This window comes from Microcaecilia unicolor, chromosome 13, assembly GCF_901765095.1.
Source record: "Microcaecilia unicolor chromosome 13, aMicUni1.1, whole genome shotgun sequence".
Classification (NCBI taxonomy): Eukaryota; Metazoa; Chordata; class Amphibia; order Gymnophiona; family Siphonopidae; genus Microcaecilia; species Microcaecilia unicolor.
Genome location: NC_044043.1, coordinates 81979985 through 82001188, shown reverse-complemented (window position 1 = coordinate 82001188; position 21204 = coordinate 81979985). Strand labels below are relative to the sequence as shown.

The following is a 21204-nucleotide window of genomic DNA, read 5'->3' as shown; positions in this document are numbered from 1 at the left end:
TATACCCGAAAGTATGTCATTTTCTCCCTCCTCACCTGTCCCCCCCCCCACCCCCCTTCCCTACCCCTTCTACCTCATTACTAATCTGTATTATATATGTCACAGCTTCTGGATTTTCAGAATTTTACTCCAGTTTATAATTCACGTATAGATATGGAAAGAAAAATTACCATAACTTTGGATTTAACTTTATTGGCCTTCTAAAAATCTTTAACCTATCACTTAAAATTATATCACAAAATTGCTCATGAAATCGTCAGTCCCAGAAATGCCAAGGGCAATTATTATTCAAGGCACTTGCTTTAGACATTTTTCCCTTCCAATACAAACAGTGAACCTGTTAATCTAGTAAACTGTTACTGTGGCCTTTAGTGTAGGACAAAATCTCTCTATATAAAACGCACCTCCAACATTCTAATGAAGCCTCACTTTCCCAACGTTCTAAAGTGAGGCGGCAGAGACCACTTTTTGAACATCAGTGTTTGCCCCGCCCACGCGCTGCTGATTGGCTGTGCCTCAGGTGATGCACACAAAGTACGGTTCCACCTCCCAAACACTCACATGGACTTAGAAACCACCAAGCCTTTGAATGGGACCGGTGCTGCAGAGGAGCAGGAGTGGGACAGCGAAGAAAATGCAGCGGCGTTCAGGAAAAAAAAACAAACACACACGAGTCCCGCCCCTTCCTGAGGAGGGGGTAGCTACCAGCACGGGGACCAACCACGAGGAAAGCGCGGACGAAGAACGCCACTAAACAACCACTACATCGCGGACCTTACTCTGCAAGCTGTTCATGCGGTGAGTCTCCAAGCCAGCGTTCAGTGCCTACAACAGAGACTTCCAAACACATGCGCCCTCAGCCCCACCCCCCCTAAGGAAAGCCACCCACATTCCACACTAAAACCAAACCAACCCCCCCCCCCAAAAAAAAACCCCACCCAAACGGAAACCTCCGGCGCCCAACCCCCACCCCCTAAAAAAAACGGATCATAGCCCACCTGAGTGCCCAGCTGAAATCAGTGCCTACAAGGAGACCTCCAGACACATGCGCCCTCAGCCCCGTCCCCCCCTACAGAACACCACCCACATTCCACACTCGAAAAAACCCCATATCTACTCCTACTGCCTGCCTGCAATGGATCCCTCTGGTTTCAACAAAAATACAAGTGCCTACAAATACCACATCAGAGTGCCCTGCTGAATTAAGATTACTGTATCACACTCACACACAGAGAATCACCCCCTACCAGCCACAAAAAAACCCCACATCTAATATGGACAATCAGCATCACTCACTAACACACATACATACAACCAAACTGCCCACCACCCAAAATGCCACACACTGCCATGGACAGACAACATCTTGCTTTCACACTCACACTCATACACACACTCCCTCCCCCAACCCCCTTAATACAAAACTGAAACAGTAAAAACCTACATCTCTCTCTTACAAACACCCACAGAATCCCATAATCCCCCCCCCCCCAAAAAACACAAACACTCATACAGAACAACCCTACCCCACAAACACCCCCCCCCAAAAAAAATAGCATACACCCATAGACCCCCCACAACCCCCCCTCAAAACCACAAACACTCATACAGACTTTACAACTTAAAAAAAAACAACTCTTTTCCTTTTTAAAAAAAATATATCCCTTAATATCAAACAGAAAAAGAAAAAAAAAAAACAAAAAACCACATGCTAGCGCCCGTTTCATTTGTTTTGGAAACGGGCCTTTTTTTACTAGTAAATAATAATTACCTCCATCCTTTCTTCTTAATAATATTTCCTAATACAACTTCTGCCCTAGAAGATACAAGATCCAAAATTTAATACAGGAAAGAATCCAGATAAAGTTCCTCTGTTTTATACATACATATAGATAGATATAGATGATATATAGACATATAAAGAAAACATGCTTCTTCCAATTAAAACTAACAATACGGTTTGCTTACAGTGATCCAAATGAAGGAAGAAAGTTTATGGAATTCTGGACAATTATGTTACACACACAACGTAATTCTGTCCTGATTTCACAGAAATAATTGGAGCAAATAAAATACTGAAATACATGTGATAAAGTGCATCTGAGAACACTTTCTTATAAAAATATGCTTCTACTGCAGTCTGATTAAAATTCAACACTGATAAGAGCACAAACCCCAGTGATTTTTGTGCCATGCTTGGACCCCCTTTCCCCCCACAGGGTATAAAAATTGAGCAATATGAGAACTTAAGAGTTATAAAAAAAATTGGAAAAACAAGTGACAAATACAAGGGGAAATATAAAGTGTAACTCCAGGAACCATATGTGGTTCAAACTCAGACCCATGAAAGGTTTTAGTTTTCTTCTCTGCATCAGAAGGATGAGAGGTTAATAGCTGCAGCCCAGGACAGAGACCAAGAACATGTGGCAGAAAGATACAGAAATATTTGTCATTGCTTTGTGTGCCACATGATTGATCAAAAAGAATTTTTAAGTACACATGGATAAGCTGCCTATATATGTTACAAACTCCAGATGGACTATATCTTTGGCATGATGCAAGTACATAAAAGAGAAAATTGGTAGATTCCATTAAATTGAAAGTAACAAGTAAAATCAGACATGGCATCCAATAAGAAGTTAACAGACAAGAATCACTTGTACCTAAAGCAGCCTGCTCCAGTCTAGGAAAGCCACAATCAGGTTTGGTTTTCGGATACCCAAACAGGCAAAGTTAACTAGGCACTGCTAAAAACAATATACTCATTAACAATATAAGACCAATACTGGGTCAGACCAAAGGTCAATCAAGCCTCCATCCCGTTTCCACCAGTGGTCAGTCCAGGTGAATCGCTGGACATGGATGGGATGGGAGGGCAGGGGAGAATCGCTGAACATGGAGGAGAGGGCAGGGGAGAGACAAGAAATCGCTTAGCCTTCCTAGGGCCCATTTCATTTTTGGAGAAACGAGCATTTTTCGCTTGTGCAACATAATGTTGATAAAAACCTTATTTTGTAGTATCACCTTTTTTGTCTAGTCTTTTTAAAATTATATAAAAAAGGAGGAAAAGACCAAAGCCGTCTTGTCTTGACTTTCATTGCGATGAGAGCTGTAGTATTGCTCCAACACTCCAAAGATTTGGGTCGTTACGATGCGGTAAGAGCCGCCTGACTGCCATAATGCTGGGAAATCCACAACATGCAGTGGATAACACTGTTACTAAGCCAAGTGTGTTTTTGTTTCTTCAATATATGACTGTGAATTTTTTGATATAATTAAAGCAATAAGTAAGATTTTGGAGGTTTTTTTTTTTAGGTCTATGATTACTTTTTTACTGGTTGCAGATTTTAAAAAGTCTTTACGCTTAAGAACTACATTATTGTAAGATTCTCTGCACCAGGTTGATGAAGTCTTTTCCTCCTTTTTTGATATAAATATAAAAAGACTGGTCAAGAAAGGTGATACTACAAAATATGTACGTATTTTTTCACTGTTATATTACATTGTTTTCCTGGGTGTTCACCATTGTTTTCTAAGTTGCCACTTGTACACTTTGTGGCAAATCTGATCTGATTTTTGATATTTTGCTTTTATGTTTAACATTCAACAATTTTTAGCTTTCATGATTTTTTTTTCTTAAGGAATAGGTGTACATCTTCAGTGAAAACCAGAATTTGGCATTACGTTGACAAGATCGTGCCAAATATACATTAAGTACAACTTAGTACAGCCAGGAATGTGAACACAAAAATCATTTAATTGGTATCCCCAGAGAGTAAGAACGTTTAATTAATGTAGCATTTTGTGATGCTGAAAAACTAGTCAAGCAATTAGCTATATGACAATTTTTTTTTAAATGGCAGTTCTCTCCTGATCCTTTGGGCTTCCAGTTCAATTAGAACCAGCCTCTGTTGGGCTAATCTGTCTTTCATTTGCAACCACACAAGGCTTTTGTCCTTTTTTCTTATGGTCCCTTCCAACACCTTATTATTATTATTTTTTATTAGCCCTGTCATCACAGGTGACAGATCATGACTCCCTCTGGAAACCAAGCTCACTTGTGATGTGGAAAATGAATTTACAGGTCCAGCTAACCTACTAATCTCTGTAGCAAGATCTAGCGAAATTTAACAGGACTCTGGACGGCTGTTAAAAATGCAGAAAGGATGGTTTTTTTTGAAAATTTTAGTGGAACATAATTTAACTTTAGTTAAAGCTTTCATTTTAATCAGCTTTTAAAAATCTGTCTTAAATGTCAGTACTGAAATTGTAAAGTGCTGGAGCCCGGGAATGCTTCATTGTAATAGATATGGTTTGTTCACAATAAGAAGCATTATCGGAGATTTCTGAGGAGCTACTAACAGTCCACTGCCTGTTCCTGAAACTAACCGCTTGGCAGGGGTGTCAAGCATAAGCCTTTTATTTTCCTAAATAGATGGCAACTTTGATTGGAAAACGCTCACAGCGGCCACCCACAGAATGAACAACAAAAGGACAGACTAGTTTGGAAGGTAACTAAAGGCCCATCCAGATGAGCATCCTGGCAAGTAGTAAGCTCTTAAGTGAGCAATAATCTTCCCCATTGGCATTTGCCAGGTATTTGCTCTTAACCCAGATAGGCCATCTCAAAGATGTGGTGCTGAGCTGACCCAGCATGCCGTGGCTTAGATTCTTAAGAGGACAAAATTCAGTGAGGCAATGAAAAGGCAATTTATCAGAAAGTTACCAAGATAAATGTATGAGAATATTTGACAGAATTTATCTGGATAACTTTATCCATATATGCTCAGCCAAAATCTGTAACATTAGATCAGCTATTAATTTTTTTTTTTAATATTGCAATTTGTTGATCCAACAGTGCTTTTCTGATAAGAATGTCTGCTTGGGAGCCCCCCCGAAAACCAATCAGGTTCAAGGCGCTACTGGATCTCAAGGCAACATAACCCTCCCCCGCCACATCTCCCATACCCTTGCTGCCAAACTTGGAGTGGAGGAGCAGCCTAATGGTTACTGCAGCGGTCTGAGAACCTGGGGAACCTGGTTCGATTCCCATTGATGCTCCTTGTGACTCTGGGCAAGTCACTTAATCCTCCATTTCCCCAAAATAAGCACCTGCCCATGGGTGGGAATAATGTGGGATATAAATACCATAAATAAATAAATAAATAAATAATAAATAAATGTAAACTGCTTTGATTGTAACCACAGAAAGGCAGTATATCCCCTTTCCCTTTCTTAATTGGTAGGTGGCGGACATTAGTTGTGGGGGAAATGGGCTCAGCTGGCACTCTCAACAACACTTGAAGATAACACAGGGTGTCACAATAGGGAAGATCAACATTCTCAAATTAAGTCTTCTTGGTTCTTAAGAGTCTCCAGCTTCTGATGTACAGCCTGTAGCTTTGTCTCATCTAAAAGCAGGGTCTTAACTTTCTAAATTCTGCTCAACAAATTTGCCCTGTATTCCAACAGAGCATGTTGGACATCCTTTATCCTCTTTGGAAGAGCAAATTCCAAATGAGATACGACCATCCATAAGGTACCTACAGCCAGTGTACCTCCTACTTTAGCTATCACCATGCAAGTTGCTTCTGGCTTCCCAAACTGCCATGATCTTCCATGCACCTCAGCGGTTCCTGGCCTTGTGAGGACAAAATCCTCACCCAAGCTCATGGAAACATCTCCTCAGACAGCACAGCCCCTCTACCACTTAGCGTGGCATAGAGAACACACAAAACTGGCTTCCAAGTGCGCCACAACATCCACTCTGCAATGCTCAGCAAAGGTATGCAGCGTTGACTACATCGCTGCCGTGCAAATATCTGCCAGAGACTGTAAGGTAGACGTTGCTCAGGATGTTGCTGTATGCTTCGTAGTATCAGCCCACAAGACCTGAGGAGACTGCTTCCCCACAAGCAAATAAGCTGACGTGATAGCCTCATTCAGCCATCTAGAAACTGTGGGCTTAGAAGCCATGAGGCCACGCTTCTGTTTACCAAAACCACAGTCTGTCTGATTTGCAAAACTCATTCATGACTTCCAGATATCTAATGAGGACTCTATGTTTCAAGGAAGAATACCGAGCCTCCTCATTCACTCTGTGAAAGGACAAAAGCTCCACTGATTGGTTGAGATAAAATACTGATACCACTTTTGGAAGAAAGGAAGGAATCATGCACAGGGACACCCCCTCCTCTGAAAAGCAGAGAAAGGAATCCCAAAGTTCAGAAACCCTATGTGCTGACGCACCAAGAACACTGTCTTTAGCATCAGATCTTTCAAGGAGGCCTTCCAGAGTAGCTCAAAAGGAGGGTAATGAACAGCCCAAAGGACTACATTAAGGTTCCAATCTGGACACAGGGTACGAAAGGGAGGCCACAAGCGACTCGTTCCCCGCAAGAATCGAACGATATCCGGGTGGGCTGCAAGAGACGGCTGCTGTAGTCAGCCCCTGAAATAGGCCAAAGCTGCAACCTGAACTTTTAGAGAACTCAACGCCAATCATTTCTGAAACTCTGCCTGGAGAAACGCTAGGATGTTTGTGATCTGAGCAGAGAAGGGAGAAAGTTCACACTCAGAACACCAGCCCTTGAATATCTTCCACACTCTCGCATACACCATGGATGTAGAACATTTCTGAGCCTGAAGCAGCAAAGTAGCAATCACCGAATCAGAATAACTTTATCATCTTTATTGTCTCAACAAAGCCCTTTCAATGGCCAAACCATAACACCAAAGAGGCACAGATCCTCAATGAACACTGGACCTTGCTTCAGTACGCAGTATACCTGAGGAAGACTACTACTACTACTAATATTTAACATTTCTAGAGCGCTACAAAGTGTACGCAGCGCTGTACAAACACAGAAGAAAGACAGTCCCTGCTCAAAGAGCTTACAATCTAATAGACAAAAAGTAAAGCATTTAAATTTAAAATATTTAAGCAGTCAAGCACAAGAGAACAGTCACAGAAGGACAGAAGATGTTGAAGGGTGGTCAGTGTGATTAGGTGTAACTCTGGTTGGAGTAGTGGGAGAAGGTGATAGAAGAATAGAAATGGGTGAGGTAAAGTAATGAGTGGGTTGATAGGGAGGTTATATAAGACATGTCACTCTAGGGGTGGGTGGGTAGAGGGGTAGGGTGGGTAGGATTAAGTCTAAAGCAGGAGAAGGTATTCTCTGCAGCCTATCTGTGAGATGGAAAATGCTCTCTGAAGCTGCTGCTATAAGTTGTTAGTTTTCTCTCCCTGAAAGAGATCCAAGCCACACCCACGAAGTTCAAACTGTCAGTGGGGAGGGTGAGGGGAGGAAATGGCAGTGCTTGATGAAAAAGAGAGCTCAGTTTGATAGGAGATATACTATAGGATGTCATTCTGAGGCCAGGCTAAGTCTAAAGCAGGAGAAGGTATTCTCTGCAGCCTATCTGTGAGATGGAAAATGCTCTCTGAAGCTGCTGCTATAGGTTGTTAGTTTTCTCTCCCTGAAAGAGATCCAAGCCACACCCACGAAGTTCAAACTGTCAGTGGGGAGGGTGAGGGGAGGAAATGGCAGTGCTTGATGAAAAAGAGAGCTCAGTTTGATAGGAGATATACTATAGGATGTCATTCTGAGGCCAGGCTAAGTCTAAAGCAGGAGAAGGTATTCTCTGCAGCCTATCTGTGAGATGGAAAATGCTCTCTGAAGCTGCTGCTATAAGTTGTTAGTTTTCTCCCCCTGAAAGAGATCCAAGCCACACCCACGAAGTTCAAACTGTCAGTGGGGAGGGTGAGGGGAGGAAATGGCAGTGCTTGATGAAAAAGAGAGCTCAGTTTGATAGGAGATATACTATAGGATGTCATTCTGAGGCCAGGCTAAGTCTAAAGCAGGAGAAGGTATTCTCTGCAGCCTATCTGTGAGATGGAAAATGCTCTCAGAAGACGGATAGGATCCCTTCCTAGCATTCAAATCAGGTCCACGTACTACGGCCTCCATGGCCAATCTGGGGCTACGAGAATTATTCAATTCCGTCAGGGCATTAGGCGCACGCTGTTGACAAGAACAAGCGAGCCTGGGCACGGCCTGCTGAGGCTGGCAAGAAGGAGCGTACCTACGCCTCTGAGTAGTAGGAACTCCTCTTCAACTAGCCCAAAAACCTCCTGGATGAGCAGGTAGTTGCAGGAGAGCGTATCAAAAGAATCAGTGTGCTTCTTGATGAGGTCAGCAACCTCCTCCACACTTCTCTCCATAAAGGTTATCCCCTGGCACATGTCATCCGCCAACCTCTGCTGGACTGCTGGGTTCAAGTCAGATATACACAGCCATGACGGTCTGTACATCGCTATACTTTGAACAGAGATCCTGGATGCCACATCAAAAGTGTTGAAGACACCCCTAGCCAAGAACTTATGACACCTTCTGCTGCTTGACCAACTGGCAAAGTGAGTCTGCTTGTTCCGGTGGAAGAAAGTCTGCCAAATCTGACACAGTGTGACTAAGGACCGCAAGTACAGGCTCGTGTAGAGCTGGCACAATTAGATATGGGAGATGAGCATAGAGGCCTGATATATCTTCTGCCCAAAAGAATTCAGGGTTCTAGCTTCTATGCCTAGGGGTGCCGAAGCACAGTCACTAGAATATCTGGCTCTTTTAAGCATGGATTCCACCACCAGGGAATAATGAGGCAACTGGGGCCTATCAAATCCAGGGGAAGACTGAATCCAGTACATGGTGTCAATCTTCTTAGGGAGATCAGGGACCGACAGAAAGACTCCCAGTTCTTCACTTGAACGTCCTGTAAGATCTTGTGAAGCAGGACCGTCACAGCCTCTCTAGAATGTATCCCTTGCCAATATACCTCACAGGTGGCTCCATGCATATTCTTGAAGCACTTAACAAGGAAGTTAAATTGTAATATAAAGAAAGGTACATCTAATTTATTTTACAAGCTAGTGAAAAATAAAATCTGCATTATTACTGCTATAATTATGTTTAAAGTACATATAAGTCTATGAGAGATTCCTCTCAAAGAAGTGGGGAAAAAGGTGGTGTTTGGATCTGAGCTACATAGGGAATCTACCATGTACATCTACCCAAGAGGGTGGAGTAGAAAGAAAAAAAGCCAAAAAAACCCTCTGTTTTGTATAGAGAGAGATATGCAGCAAGTGGGCTGTTGGTCTTTTTCTGCCCTCATCTATTATTATAAGGATTTTACTACAAATGACCAGAAAATTCAATGAAATAGGGATAACCATCTTGTCATAGTAAATTAACACAAAACCTAAAATATGATAATCCTAGTATGGAATACAGACAGCCAGAACTACAAAACCTCAATTACCTTTGGGAAAACATTTATAATGACAGAAATATTTATGGCTTATCCCGATTTTAAAGTTTATTATAAAATCTGATATACCATCTTAGAGGAAGCCTATCAAAGCAGTTTACAATAAAAAGGACAAAACCAAGAATATTCATGAAAAGAACTACAATAATGGACAGGAAAGAGGAAAACCAAACCCAGAATGAGGACAGGGAAGGGAACAAAGAAAGAAGGAAGCAATTTAGTGAAAACTAGATTTGGTGCTTACTTTCCTGCTGCATAGACTTCTGCAGTGTCAAACAGGTTGATCCCATTATCGTACGCCAAAGTCATCAGCTGTTCTGCCATCTGCAAAGCCAAAGTTGCAAGGTTTGCTTACTGAGATTCAAACAAGTTTAGCAAGCAGAAACAAAGCAGAACTCAAACTATATCTATATATGAGCTCTTAGCTATGTCTTGACATATTCCTGTCTCGTGTTGTAAATCAGTTTATTCTACTACAATTGAATGATGTTGACATTACTCTCTTGTCTTTTCCTCTTTATTATGCCATTCAGCCCAAGAGTCAAGGAATTACCTCATATGTGTCAACATTATTTCTGAAGTGGTATAATAAATCAGGAATTAGCCCATCACATATACATACATACACACACTTTTTAAAAATTTTTATATACATTTTTAAATTGTGCTCAGAAACTAAATTGTGCAGGATAAACTTTACTGGGACAGTATACACTCAATTTCCATCATCACACAGTCCTTCAATTTCATCTTGGATGGCGGAATTTAAAAATCAATAAAGACAAGTGTCTCAGAATCTTGTAAGTATCAACATCTTTTTCTTGCAAGATGTAAATGCTTCCACCATATAGGCAAAAAATGAGTGCTCCTTGACCATCCCTCTGTAAACCTTCAATGTTAATAGCACATCTTCAATGTTAATACTTGCTCCAACAAATATTAACATTGATGGGACCACTGTGCCGTTCCAACTAATACAGTACAATCTCCGATAAAGCCGGACATGGTGAAACTGGGACCCCAGTTGGAGCAAGTATTACTGAGGATGGTCAAGGAGCACTCATTTTTTCCTTCCTCATCCCTTTCCTAATATGAGTAATACCTGACATTTTATTTGCTTTTTTTGTCACCACACACTGAAGAGAAGATTTCAATGTATTGTCCACTGTGATGCCCTGGTCCTTTCCCTAATGTGGAACCTATCATTATGTAGGTATAATTTGGATTATTTTGTCTGATATTTGAATGCCTAGTCTCCAAAGTCTTGTAAGGACCTCCTGCAATTTCTCACAATCTGCTTATGACTTAAGAACTTTGAATAATTTTGTGTTGTTGGCAAATTTGATCGCCTCATTCATCCCTCTAGATCAGGTCCCAGTACAGATCTTGGGGATAAATCACTATTCACCTTTCTCTACTGTGAAGATTGACCATTTATCCTTACATTCTGTTTTCTGTCCTTTAAGCAGTTCCCAATCAACTAAAGGACAATGGCTCAGGAGTCTCTCATGAAGGATTTTATCAAATAGTTTCTAAAAGTGCAGATATACAAAATCAATGTCCATGTGTCAAAGGGATACTAATATGCCTAACTTATATTATGATTTTTAACAAGAGTAATGCAGACTTTTAGCTACTCAGTAACCAAATGTCCAATGTAAAATGTTATCTAAGGCATTTGATCTACCATAGATTACCATAGACGATTCTCAGTTTTCCTGTGGTTTCCCAGGAAAGCCTACAGAAGCTCCACTAATTTCAATGAAATTGAGAGTGAATACTTGCAGACTGGTATAGAATTCATTCTTTGAATTTTATGGACTTTTCCTCTTTGTAAATTTCTTTAAAAGCAAAGTTAGTCACTTCAGTTTAATAATAGAGGAAAAGGTGAGTTCTTGCACCTAGTAAGGGTTAGTGTTGAGAGATTTAGTAGGAACCATGAATTGTTAAGGTGATGAGGTAGATAACACCCTGTATAGACAATTTCAGCCTAGCACCCCTGAGATGTTTATTGAGGTGGTTGACAAAATGTAATAGCGTATAGTGGACATGAAGCCAAAGACTATTCCTAGTGCTGGATTGGTTCAAGATGATGTAGCTCCTCTGTTTAATGGAAAATTCAAACATTTCTGGAGGATGGGGTTATGTCTGATGCTCTTAAGCAAGCAATGATTCATTCTCTTTTCAAAATATTTGATGTGGCAGTAATTAGAGCTTACATTAACAACTCCATCTCAAGCTTACCAGTTTTGATTACATTAATTTAACAGGTCACACGGAACTGGATGACTTTATTATATTCATTTTAGACCCCAATGAACCAAACTTTTACGTAACAGATCACTGCAATATTTTTGGGTTTATGGGCCTGGCAGTTTCCTATTGCTCCTTTTAGTCTTGCAGCTCCATCCAAACTAGGGTTGTGACCCAGCAATATGATTCATCATTCATAACCACTTTGGTAATCCTTTCACTTTTGTTATATCCTCTTCAACTTTCCAGTCCAGTTATCACAGTGATAGTCCCCAGCTGGGGGCCACGCACCACAAGTGCTCAATCTGGGACCCTACATTCATGGCACCCGATGTCATGACAGGCCCCATACTGTAGAGGGCTGTGAGCACTGACTTTCCAGCACTGAGTCCAGTTGACCCAGGAATCAAATTCAGGTCCTTTTGCATGGCAATATGCCATACTGGGGCTCATTTTCAAAGCACTTAGCCTTCCAAAGTTCCATAGGTTTCTATGGAACTTTGGAAGGCTAAGTGCTTTGAAAATATGCCTAACTGTCAAGTATGCCATCAGGCCATCTCCAACCTCACTAGCTGTAGTTCCATATTTTTGTTAACAGAATATCCTTAGTCTTACGAGACATGATCTGCGGGAGCTTGCTGAAATAAATCTACAATTTTGATTAACAAAATTAGTATGTTCTATGACTATTTTCCAAAATTAAAATCATGGCAAGTAGATTACTACAACTCTACAATGTTTATGACTTCATTAAAATACTAAAGAACGTGTGGTTTTTTTTTTTTTTTTTTTTGGGGGGGGGGGGGGGGGGTATGGACTGGGAAGTGGGACGGAGAGAAGAATCATGGTTTGGCATACCTAATGATTAGCATATCATCAGACACATAAAACATGTGGAGATCTGATTTACACAAAACACCAATGATAAGAGTTAGAAAAGAAAGAAAAGGAAACAACTGAATAAACTTGATCACTTCTTTCTATACAAGGCAATGTAAAATGAATTAAAAAAATATAAACATTATGATGACATTATAGAGGCTGAAGACAAATAACCAGCATTTTTCACGTATGTTTATTAGGATATGAATTTTTAACCCAAATTAAATATCACTTATCAGCATAAGATATTCCATTATATAGTCAGCTGTTTTAATACCGGCATATCATAGTGAAAAGATTTTAGTGACTTCCTGGTGTCACTTTTCATATTCTTGCCTCAGCCAAAAATGACAAGGCAAACAAGTAGAGTATATTGCAATAACCACTCTAAAAAAAAAAAAAAGGCACGGTTTTGGCTGCTCTCCAACATGGAAAACTTTGCAAGTCTAAGTACAGCTGTCCAACAACCTGGGCAAATAAAACCAGGGCCTATTATACCTAAGCATAAAGTACAATACAGTGGTTCATTCCTATAACTGTGTGGATGTAAGGATGCATACACTGATTTCAGAGAGCTAACTAGTAAATTCTTCTACTTGTCCTACAGGTTTATGGACATCTCTCTAACACAGAAAGCAACCAGATACTTATAGACAATAGATCAAACATCTAATTTTACTACTGCTGTTAAGTATAGCAATGCAGTTCAAAGGTCAACAGAGAATTATAGTCTTGACTGCTGAAAGTCAAAGGTAAGGTTGTGCATCAAGTTGGTAACTCCACAGAGATCACTAAGAAGGGGAGTAGGGAGGAGGGGATAACACCCTTGGGAACAATAGCTTGCATGTACCTGCAGGTATTTTCAATTCTTCAGTACTCAGAATATACAACAAAGACTCCTACCTACATACGGTGAGTATCATTTTGCTCTGTTCACTATATATTAGTAATAACTTCTGAAAATATTTTTAAACTAAAGATGATATAGTAAAAAAACATAGTAGATGATGGCAGAAAAAGACCTGCGCGGTCCATCCAGTCTGCCCAACAAGCATCCACTACTGTCTCTTTTTTTTTTACTACTGTGTAGCTCTAATTTATTATGAAGATATATCTACATATATTTTTAGTGAGCAAACACTGCAAGTCAACACAGTTCTTAAATAAACAAACAAAAGAAAGACTGTTCTTTAACACACTGTACAGCCTGGTACTTTCCACAGTTTTGATCTCTCTATATGTGTCGCCTGTCTGTTGGCTAGAAAACAATCAGTGCTGAAAATATCAGAAAAGGTCATGAATAAATTGATGGCAGCCAAGCGAAGTCTTATCAGTTTACTTGTTCATCAAGTAGAACCATCTGCTCTCAGAAGACTGAGGATGTACAATGAATAGATACTGCATGGCCTGTCTAGTTTTAGAAAAAAAAAATAATTTTTATTTTAAATGGTGAAAGTCTTCAAAAATATATAGAAACCATCTACAACTTCAATACACCCATATTGCTGATATGAGATGAAGTAAATTGTAATTTAAGAGAATAAATACACACACGTATGTTAAATATAGCCTATGAAAGAATCAATGAAGTGAAAAAAATTTCTGAAATTTCTCACCAACACCTATTCACACTACATAGTGATGGGCAATCAGGAACCACTGGTTATTCAGTATGAAGTTTCAAGTTTATAAAAGTTTGATATATCACATATCATAATAAATCTTCACAGTTTGCAATTTAAAATTATTCTATTTAAAAGCGAAAAGGAAAGTTTATACTGTTAAGCCTTACCTTTTATTTTTTTTGAAAGATATTTGAAACTAATCTCCTGAATAGTATTAAGTTCCAGCCCCTCTAAATTTGGGGTCTAATACAAGTTCATAATATATATTTTTCTTTTCTTTTTTTCTATGGAAAATTACCTGTAATCTGTAAAACTGCTTTGCTTGTTCAAGATATATTCTTGTAAATTAATGAAAATGATAAATAAAGAATTTAAAAAAAAACAAAAACGAAAAGGAAAGCCATCAAAAGACAAAGATTAGTTCAGCTGTCTCAAGCTCCTAAACCTAGCGCTGCTACCAACCTGTGTCCTGAGTGGCTATAATAAAAAGGTGTTAATTATTAAAAGTTTTGAACCTTTGGTAAGAAGTCTCTAATTGTAGGTACAATGGCAGATTGTTCCAGTGTTGGCTGATGACATTGAATATTGAGGCATGAATGTTGGCAAATTGAATAACATGGAAAGATGGAATTATTAGAAGATTCTGCTGGCAAAACTGTAAAGTGCGGCTTGGGGTATATGGTATGAGTAACTGGAATAGGAATGATGGAAGGCCCATACCCATACGTAGAATGCTGTGTATTAGAATTAAAATTTTGTATGGAATTCTGGCCAATATTGGTGGTCTAATTTGAGCTACGGGGTTGTGCGGTCTCGGCTTTTTGCGCCTGAAATGAATTTTACAGCAGTAATCTGTATAAGTTATAATCTTTTGAGATCAAGCGGACATCTTGGAAAAGAGCACTGCAATAATCTAAATGTCCAAGAACTAATGAATGGAGAAGGATATGCAGGGCCTTAAAAAGACAAACAAACCCAAAGCACAATCTGAGTGTATTTTCTTAAACTTATAAAAGCATTTTTGTGTAATCAGTGAAATATGGTTTTGAAAATGTAATTCATCATCAATGATGAACTGACTTATTTGTATTTGCTTGCCATTGATGGCCAGTTCAGTGGATAGTTTATCTTTGATACACGAAAAAATTAGGACCTTTGTCTTTTCAGCATTAAGCTTCAATTTAAGTAATTGCAACCATTCTGCAATCAATCTACTACTACAACTTATCATTTCTATAGCGCTACTAGACGTACGCAGTGCTGTACACTTGAACATGAAGAGACAGTCCCTGCTCGACAGAGCTTACAATCTAATTAGGACAGACAAACAGGACAAACTAGAGATAAGGGAATATTTAAAGTGAGGATGATAAAATAAGGGTTCTGAACAAGTGAATAAGGGTTAGGAGTTAAATTGACAAAGATATAACAACTGAATATCATCTGTGCAAGTAAAAAATTTGATTTCTAAAGCTGATTTAAAAATAACAATGCGGGTGCTTAAACAGATCCTTGCGGAACCCCACAGGCATAGACATATGAATTAGACAGTAAATTATTTCAAAGTACTTTATCATGTCTGTCATTAAAGTATGGGCAAAGCCATTTGAATACAAGATCAGAGAGTGGGGAAATATTCTCTGTTGAAATTTAAACAAGTTTAAGGCCAGGTTCTCTATGGGGGTCTTTTACAAAGCCATGGTAGCATTTTTAGCTCACTTCGGTCTTCAGCGAGGAAGATGTGGTTGAGATACATGTGCCAGAAACGGTATTCAATGCTGACAAGTCAGAGAAACTGAATCTAATCTCTGTAAACCTGGAAGATGTAATGGGGCAATTTGACAAACTGAACAGTAGCAAATAGCCTGGACTGGATGGTATGCATCACCGAGTACTGATAGAACTGAAAAATAACCTTGCGGAATTATTGTTAGTAATATGTAATTTATCTTTAAAATCAAATATGGTACCGGAAGATTGGAGAGTGGCTGATTTTTAAAAAGGGTTCTAGAGGTGATCCCAGAAATTATAGACCGGTGAGCCCGATGTTGGTGCTGGGAAAAATGGTAGAGACTATTACAAAGAACAAAATTAAAGAGCATATACATAAGCACGGATCAATAAGACAAAGCCAACATTGGATTTAGTGAAGGGAAATCTTACCTCACATATCTACTACATTTCTTTGAAGGGGTGAACAAACATGTGGATAAAGGTGAGCCGGTCGATATTGTGTATCTGGATTTTCAAAAGGCATTTGACAAAGTACTTCATGAAAGACTCCAGAGGAAATTGGAAAGTCATGGGATAGGAGGTAGTGTTCTATCGTGGATTAAAAACTGGTTAAAAAATAGAAAACAGAGTAGGGCTAAATGGTCAATATTCCCAATGGAGAAGGGTGGATAGTGGGGTCTGGCAGGGGTCTCTACTGGGACCACTACTTTTTAACATATTTATAAATGATCTAGAGATGGAAATATCTAGTGAGGTAATTAAATCTGCTGACGACACAAAGCTATTCAAAGTTCTTAAATCGCAAGAGGATTGTGAAAAATTGCAAAAGGACCTTACAAGACTGGATTTGACAGATGACATTTAATGTGAGCAAGTGCAAAGTGATGCATGTGAGAAAGACAAACCCAAACTACAGCACAGTGGAGGATGGCCAGTTCAAAGGAAGGCTCCCACAGCTAGTTTAAATGCTGTTAGTTTAATCCCAGTTATCAGGAAGCCGAGTAGGGGAAGGCTGGTTGGAAGGAAGACCCCCAGGGCTAGTTTAGTTATTTGAAGCTTTGTATGTTGAGTAAATTGAAGTCTGCGATTGCTGAAACTGATTTTCGAACAGCCTTACAGAGTATGGTTCACAGTGGGCTAGATTATTGCAACTTGGTTTATTTGGGTTTGTCAGCTAACCGTATTGTCTCTGCAAATAGTGCAGAATCTGGCTGTGCAACTTCTCATGGGATGTTCTAGGTTTGAGCATATTTCTCTAATCCTTTGTAAAATTGCATTGGTTGCCTATTATATTTCAGATTAAATTTAAGATCTTGATGTTAATTCATAAGGTGTTATATGATAGCTCTGTTACATGTTTATACTCCTGAGAGATCATTGCATTCAGAAGATGCTTTTTTTCTCAGTCCCTTCTCTGGGACAGGTTCATTGTGCAGACAATAGGTGGTGTGTATTTTCAGTTTCTGGTCCAAGAGAGTGGAACCAGCTACCAGCTGCAATTCGAGTGCAGATACTGTTTCTTGTCAGCAACAATTGAAAGGTTATCTTTCTAGGTCTGCGTATGGGGTATTTCTTGATTGAAATCATTAGGGTTTAGTGTAGCACTGTTTGAAAGGGTTATTTTTATTAATTTATTTTTATACAGTGCACATTTTGGTAGCATTTTATTTTTTTTTAAAGTTTGTTTGATTTTGTTTGTATTTTGTGCTCGTTACTGTTATCGTTTTGTGTACATTTTTTTGTTCTCTGACTATAAATACATAAACCTTAACTTTAGTTGTTGAAGGGGAGTGGTGTTTAATCCCAGCTATGAAGTAGTCCAGTGAGAGGAGGGCTGGGTAAAGAAAAAAATCCCAAAGCTCTGGAGGTAGTTATTTTAAAATTGCAAGAAGGAACCAGAGACTTAACTGCTTCTAACCTTATGAAGAATATTTACTCAGTGTGTTTGTTTTATGATTTATTAAAGATCCTGCCATCTTACTGACTCAACCCAGAGCTGCTATGTTACCGATTCTAGGAGGAAGACTTTTTGGCCGGCCCTGGTTTTAAACTTACATCCTAAAGCGGTGTAGTATTTGTAGTCCATGATTCTATCCATTGAAATCAGTGCTGCAGATCCCATAATGCACCAAGATCAGGTTGGCACTGGCTAAAAAGTCTCCCTCCTGGAATGGATAACTTGGAAGCTCTGTCAACTTCAGCGTTTGCTTCATAAGCACAAGTTCAAAGGTGGTGAAGGCTTCCAGAGGAAGGGGGACGTTCTGTCCCTGTGACCAGAGGGAGCTATGGTGGTAGGACATCACTATATTCACTGCTGAATAAAAGAGGGCTTATACACTGGTTGCAGAAACAGAGATATTGTTACACGTCTTACCTCGTCTGTGATCTGGCCTCCAAATGTCACCCATGTTCCTAAAAGTGTAAATGCAAAAATCAGTGCAAACATGGATTATATCACGTTCCTTTCCAGATTCAAGCTCAAGGTGAATAACAGTTCAGCTATGGTAGGTAGGTCCCTGCCCCAGAGAGCTTAAAATCTAACTTGGTATCTGGAGCAATTGCTCTTGCTCCTACCGTGTCCTAGGTTCAAAATGGTGCTAGTGATCTCTTGCTATAATCTTGCAGAACTACTGCTAGGTGTCATGGGACCTGGAGAAGTAGAATCAATTGGGAATTGCTTTTGCTCTTTTTACATATAGGGACCATTGCGACCCCAGTGAAAACCGGAATAGGGGGATTTGGGTGGCCTGGAAGTGGGTCTGTCAAAGAGTCCATCAGGATTTTTGAATGCGGCCAGGATTGGGGGAAGAGAATCAGGTGATGGAGCTAACCTTGGTCTTCATACCTGCCCTTCCATATTTTTTTGTTAAAGTGGGGACATTATCAATTGGATAGACATCTTGTACACTGCCCTTCCAGGAGGCATGCGAGTGTCTCTGGGCAAGTATAAAAGGCTGAGCTATATATATTTTTTGACAGCGATGTGTATTCCCCTTGTAAAAATGGGATTACACGATGCTGTAGGTCCACCATCACTATGCCCCCTTACCATTTAGATACGACATGGATCCACACATGTAAACGGCAGCTTTCCAAAATTGTCTTTATCCATATCTGACCATCTACACATGTAAAAGCTGCTATTTACACATAGGGATCCTTATAAATTAAAGGCCTTATTTAGAGAAAGGGGTGCCAAAGAAATAAAGGAAAAAAAAGAGAAAGGATAACTACTTTTCTTTGACAACTATCGATTTACAGAAAGAGATCCAAGATATCAAAAGAAATCAGCAAGAAAGAAAAGAAGCAAAAAAGGTACCCAGCTTAGTATTCTTCTTGCCAACATCTAAAAATAAGGCCGCCAGGAATTCAGCTGATTTAAGAAGAGATGGAATAATGTACTCTATGGCATTACAGTAGTCCAATTAAGCAAAATCAAAATTTCACTTCACTGTAAGCATGTTCAGCTTTATCATTAGCAATACTTGCTTTTTACACTCAAATATCAAACAGAATTTAAAAAATGGGGAGGAAAAAGCCTTAGATAATGCAGATCATTTCAGTTCTTGAAATTCTTTGAATAATCCTGCTGCATCGATCACTGGCATAAAAAACCTCTCCTGATTATCAGTTGAGAACATTGATCTTTACTTAATATTTTTATACTTTCTTAATATTCTCAAAAAAACAGATACTTAGCTCAAATGCACCGTTATCATTGTAGCTATTTCGCGGGACCCATCTACTGCTTCAGGGGGGGAAATTTTCTCAGATGTACTCTCTCTCTCATCGTTTCTTTAGCTGATCACGCTCAATGCATGTTGGCTACCTTTGACTTAAGATAGCCAGCTATCTTAAGTCACATTTTATGCAATGAGGCCTATGATACAGAACACACGCAGGTGTGCGACAATCCCATAGCCCATGGCTAAATCAGGCTAGTAGGTCCAAAGACTCATTACTAAAAACAAATAAATAAATAGTTTTTTTTTTTTTTTTTAAATGGTTAGCTGACAAAAAACAAAAAAATGATGGTTTGCCTTTTGAGATTGAAAATAGACACCCTATTACAAGGAAAAGAACAGATCATAATTTGTTATTGGATAAAGTGCTAGTTAAACCAAGTTGTACTGGTGTGTAGAACGACTTACCTAGACCAAGGCACGAAACTCTCAGTCCAGATTTTCCAAGATTTCTGAAAATACAAAAATATATCTCAGACTATAAACGAATGAGATTAACAGTGCCAAGTTTAAGAGGTCAAAGCCACAGAAAAATAACACAGTGATACATGGTTATATCTTTATAATTACAGTAAAAAAAAAAAAAAAGATACTGCATGTTTTGTAGGGTGGGGCAGCTAGACAAATATTAAATCTTCCTCATCAAGAAGTGAATGTCATTTTCAGCAGTTCAAATCTAGGTAGAAATATAGGACAGAATCTGCTTGGTCTCAATAGTAGGATTTTCTGAAAAGGAGTCCGATTAAAGGGAACTTTCTGATAATTCTACTGGATTATGGTAATTTTACTGTATAAACTGAATCCGATTTTGGATAACAGAAATTTCTACAGTTAACAGAATATGAGCTAAAGCCTGTGATTTTTTTCAGATAAAGGTGCTCCACTGTACTAGTCCAGAAATCTAGGCAGAAGAATAACTGTACACACGCTATTTTTATTTCTTTAAAGCACCCAACCATATGACCATTTGTAACCCTTTTCATCAGTAGGTGTGCAAAGTTAGTATACATGATGCATGTTGCATTCACTGAACTGAATTCACAGTGCAATATGCCATGCTTTCAATCAGCTCAGCTGAAAAGGTAAAGAGAAGTCTGCAACTGGGCTGCTGGAGGGAACTGAACGAAGTTGTGGGGAGGGATGAGAAGCTTAAACATATAGGGATGGAGAGTGTGGTCCTGCTAGGCCTTGGCAAACATGGAGAAAAGAAGCTCTCTAGGGGTCTGGGTGTGCTGGCTTCGCCTGTTAGAAATGAATGCTGACATCTCTCCATTCCATGTAGTGTCTCTGGGGCTGGAACCATTTCTGCTTTATAGAACACATTTAAAAATCACTATAAAATTATTATAGTTTATGCTTTATTTCACTCAGGTCAACGAAACTAATAGAGAATGTACATATGCATAGTGAGCTAAAGCATAAAAACTACATTAACGCTTACATTTTAGTAAAATTAATATAAAAACTATTAGTGACATATAGGTCACCTGGCCTTTGCTTTACATATAATATAGGTAGCACTGATAAATTACAGTACACACAATCACCTCTTATACACTCCAAGAATTCATGTAAAGTTGTTAACAAGGTCTTGAAAAGATTTAGCTTTTAGTTACTTGCTTTTCTAAATCTAAGCTCAAGAC

At 39.2% G+C, this 21204-nt stretch overlaps 1 protein-coding gene across 6 annotated transcripts in view; it reads right to left on the bottom strand.

The window, feature by feature from the left end:
- KCNAB2 (potassium voltage-gated channel subfamily A regulatory beta subunit 2) overlaps positions 1–21204 on the bottom strand; it is a 168143-nt gene that overhangs the window by 31660 nt on the left and 115279 nt on the right. For 5 of the 6 annotated variants that reach the window (XM_030222118.1, XM_030222120.1, XM_030222119.1 and 2 more), the window contains 4 exons: positions 19970–20013; positions 18193–18230; positions 9569–9648; positions 1772–1816 (listed from right to left, as the gene is read on the bottom strand). In XM_030222118.1, coding sequence (XP_030077978.1) covers positions 1772–1816; positions 9569–9648; positions 18193–18230; positions 19970–20013 — 207 coding nt within the window. Of the gene's footprint in view, positions 1–1771; positions 1817–9568; positions 9649–9877; positions 9882–18192; positions 18231–19969; positions 20014–21204 lie in introns of those variants that run through there. The other variant, XM_030222121.1, reaches the window with a different exon arrangement.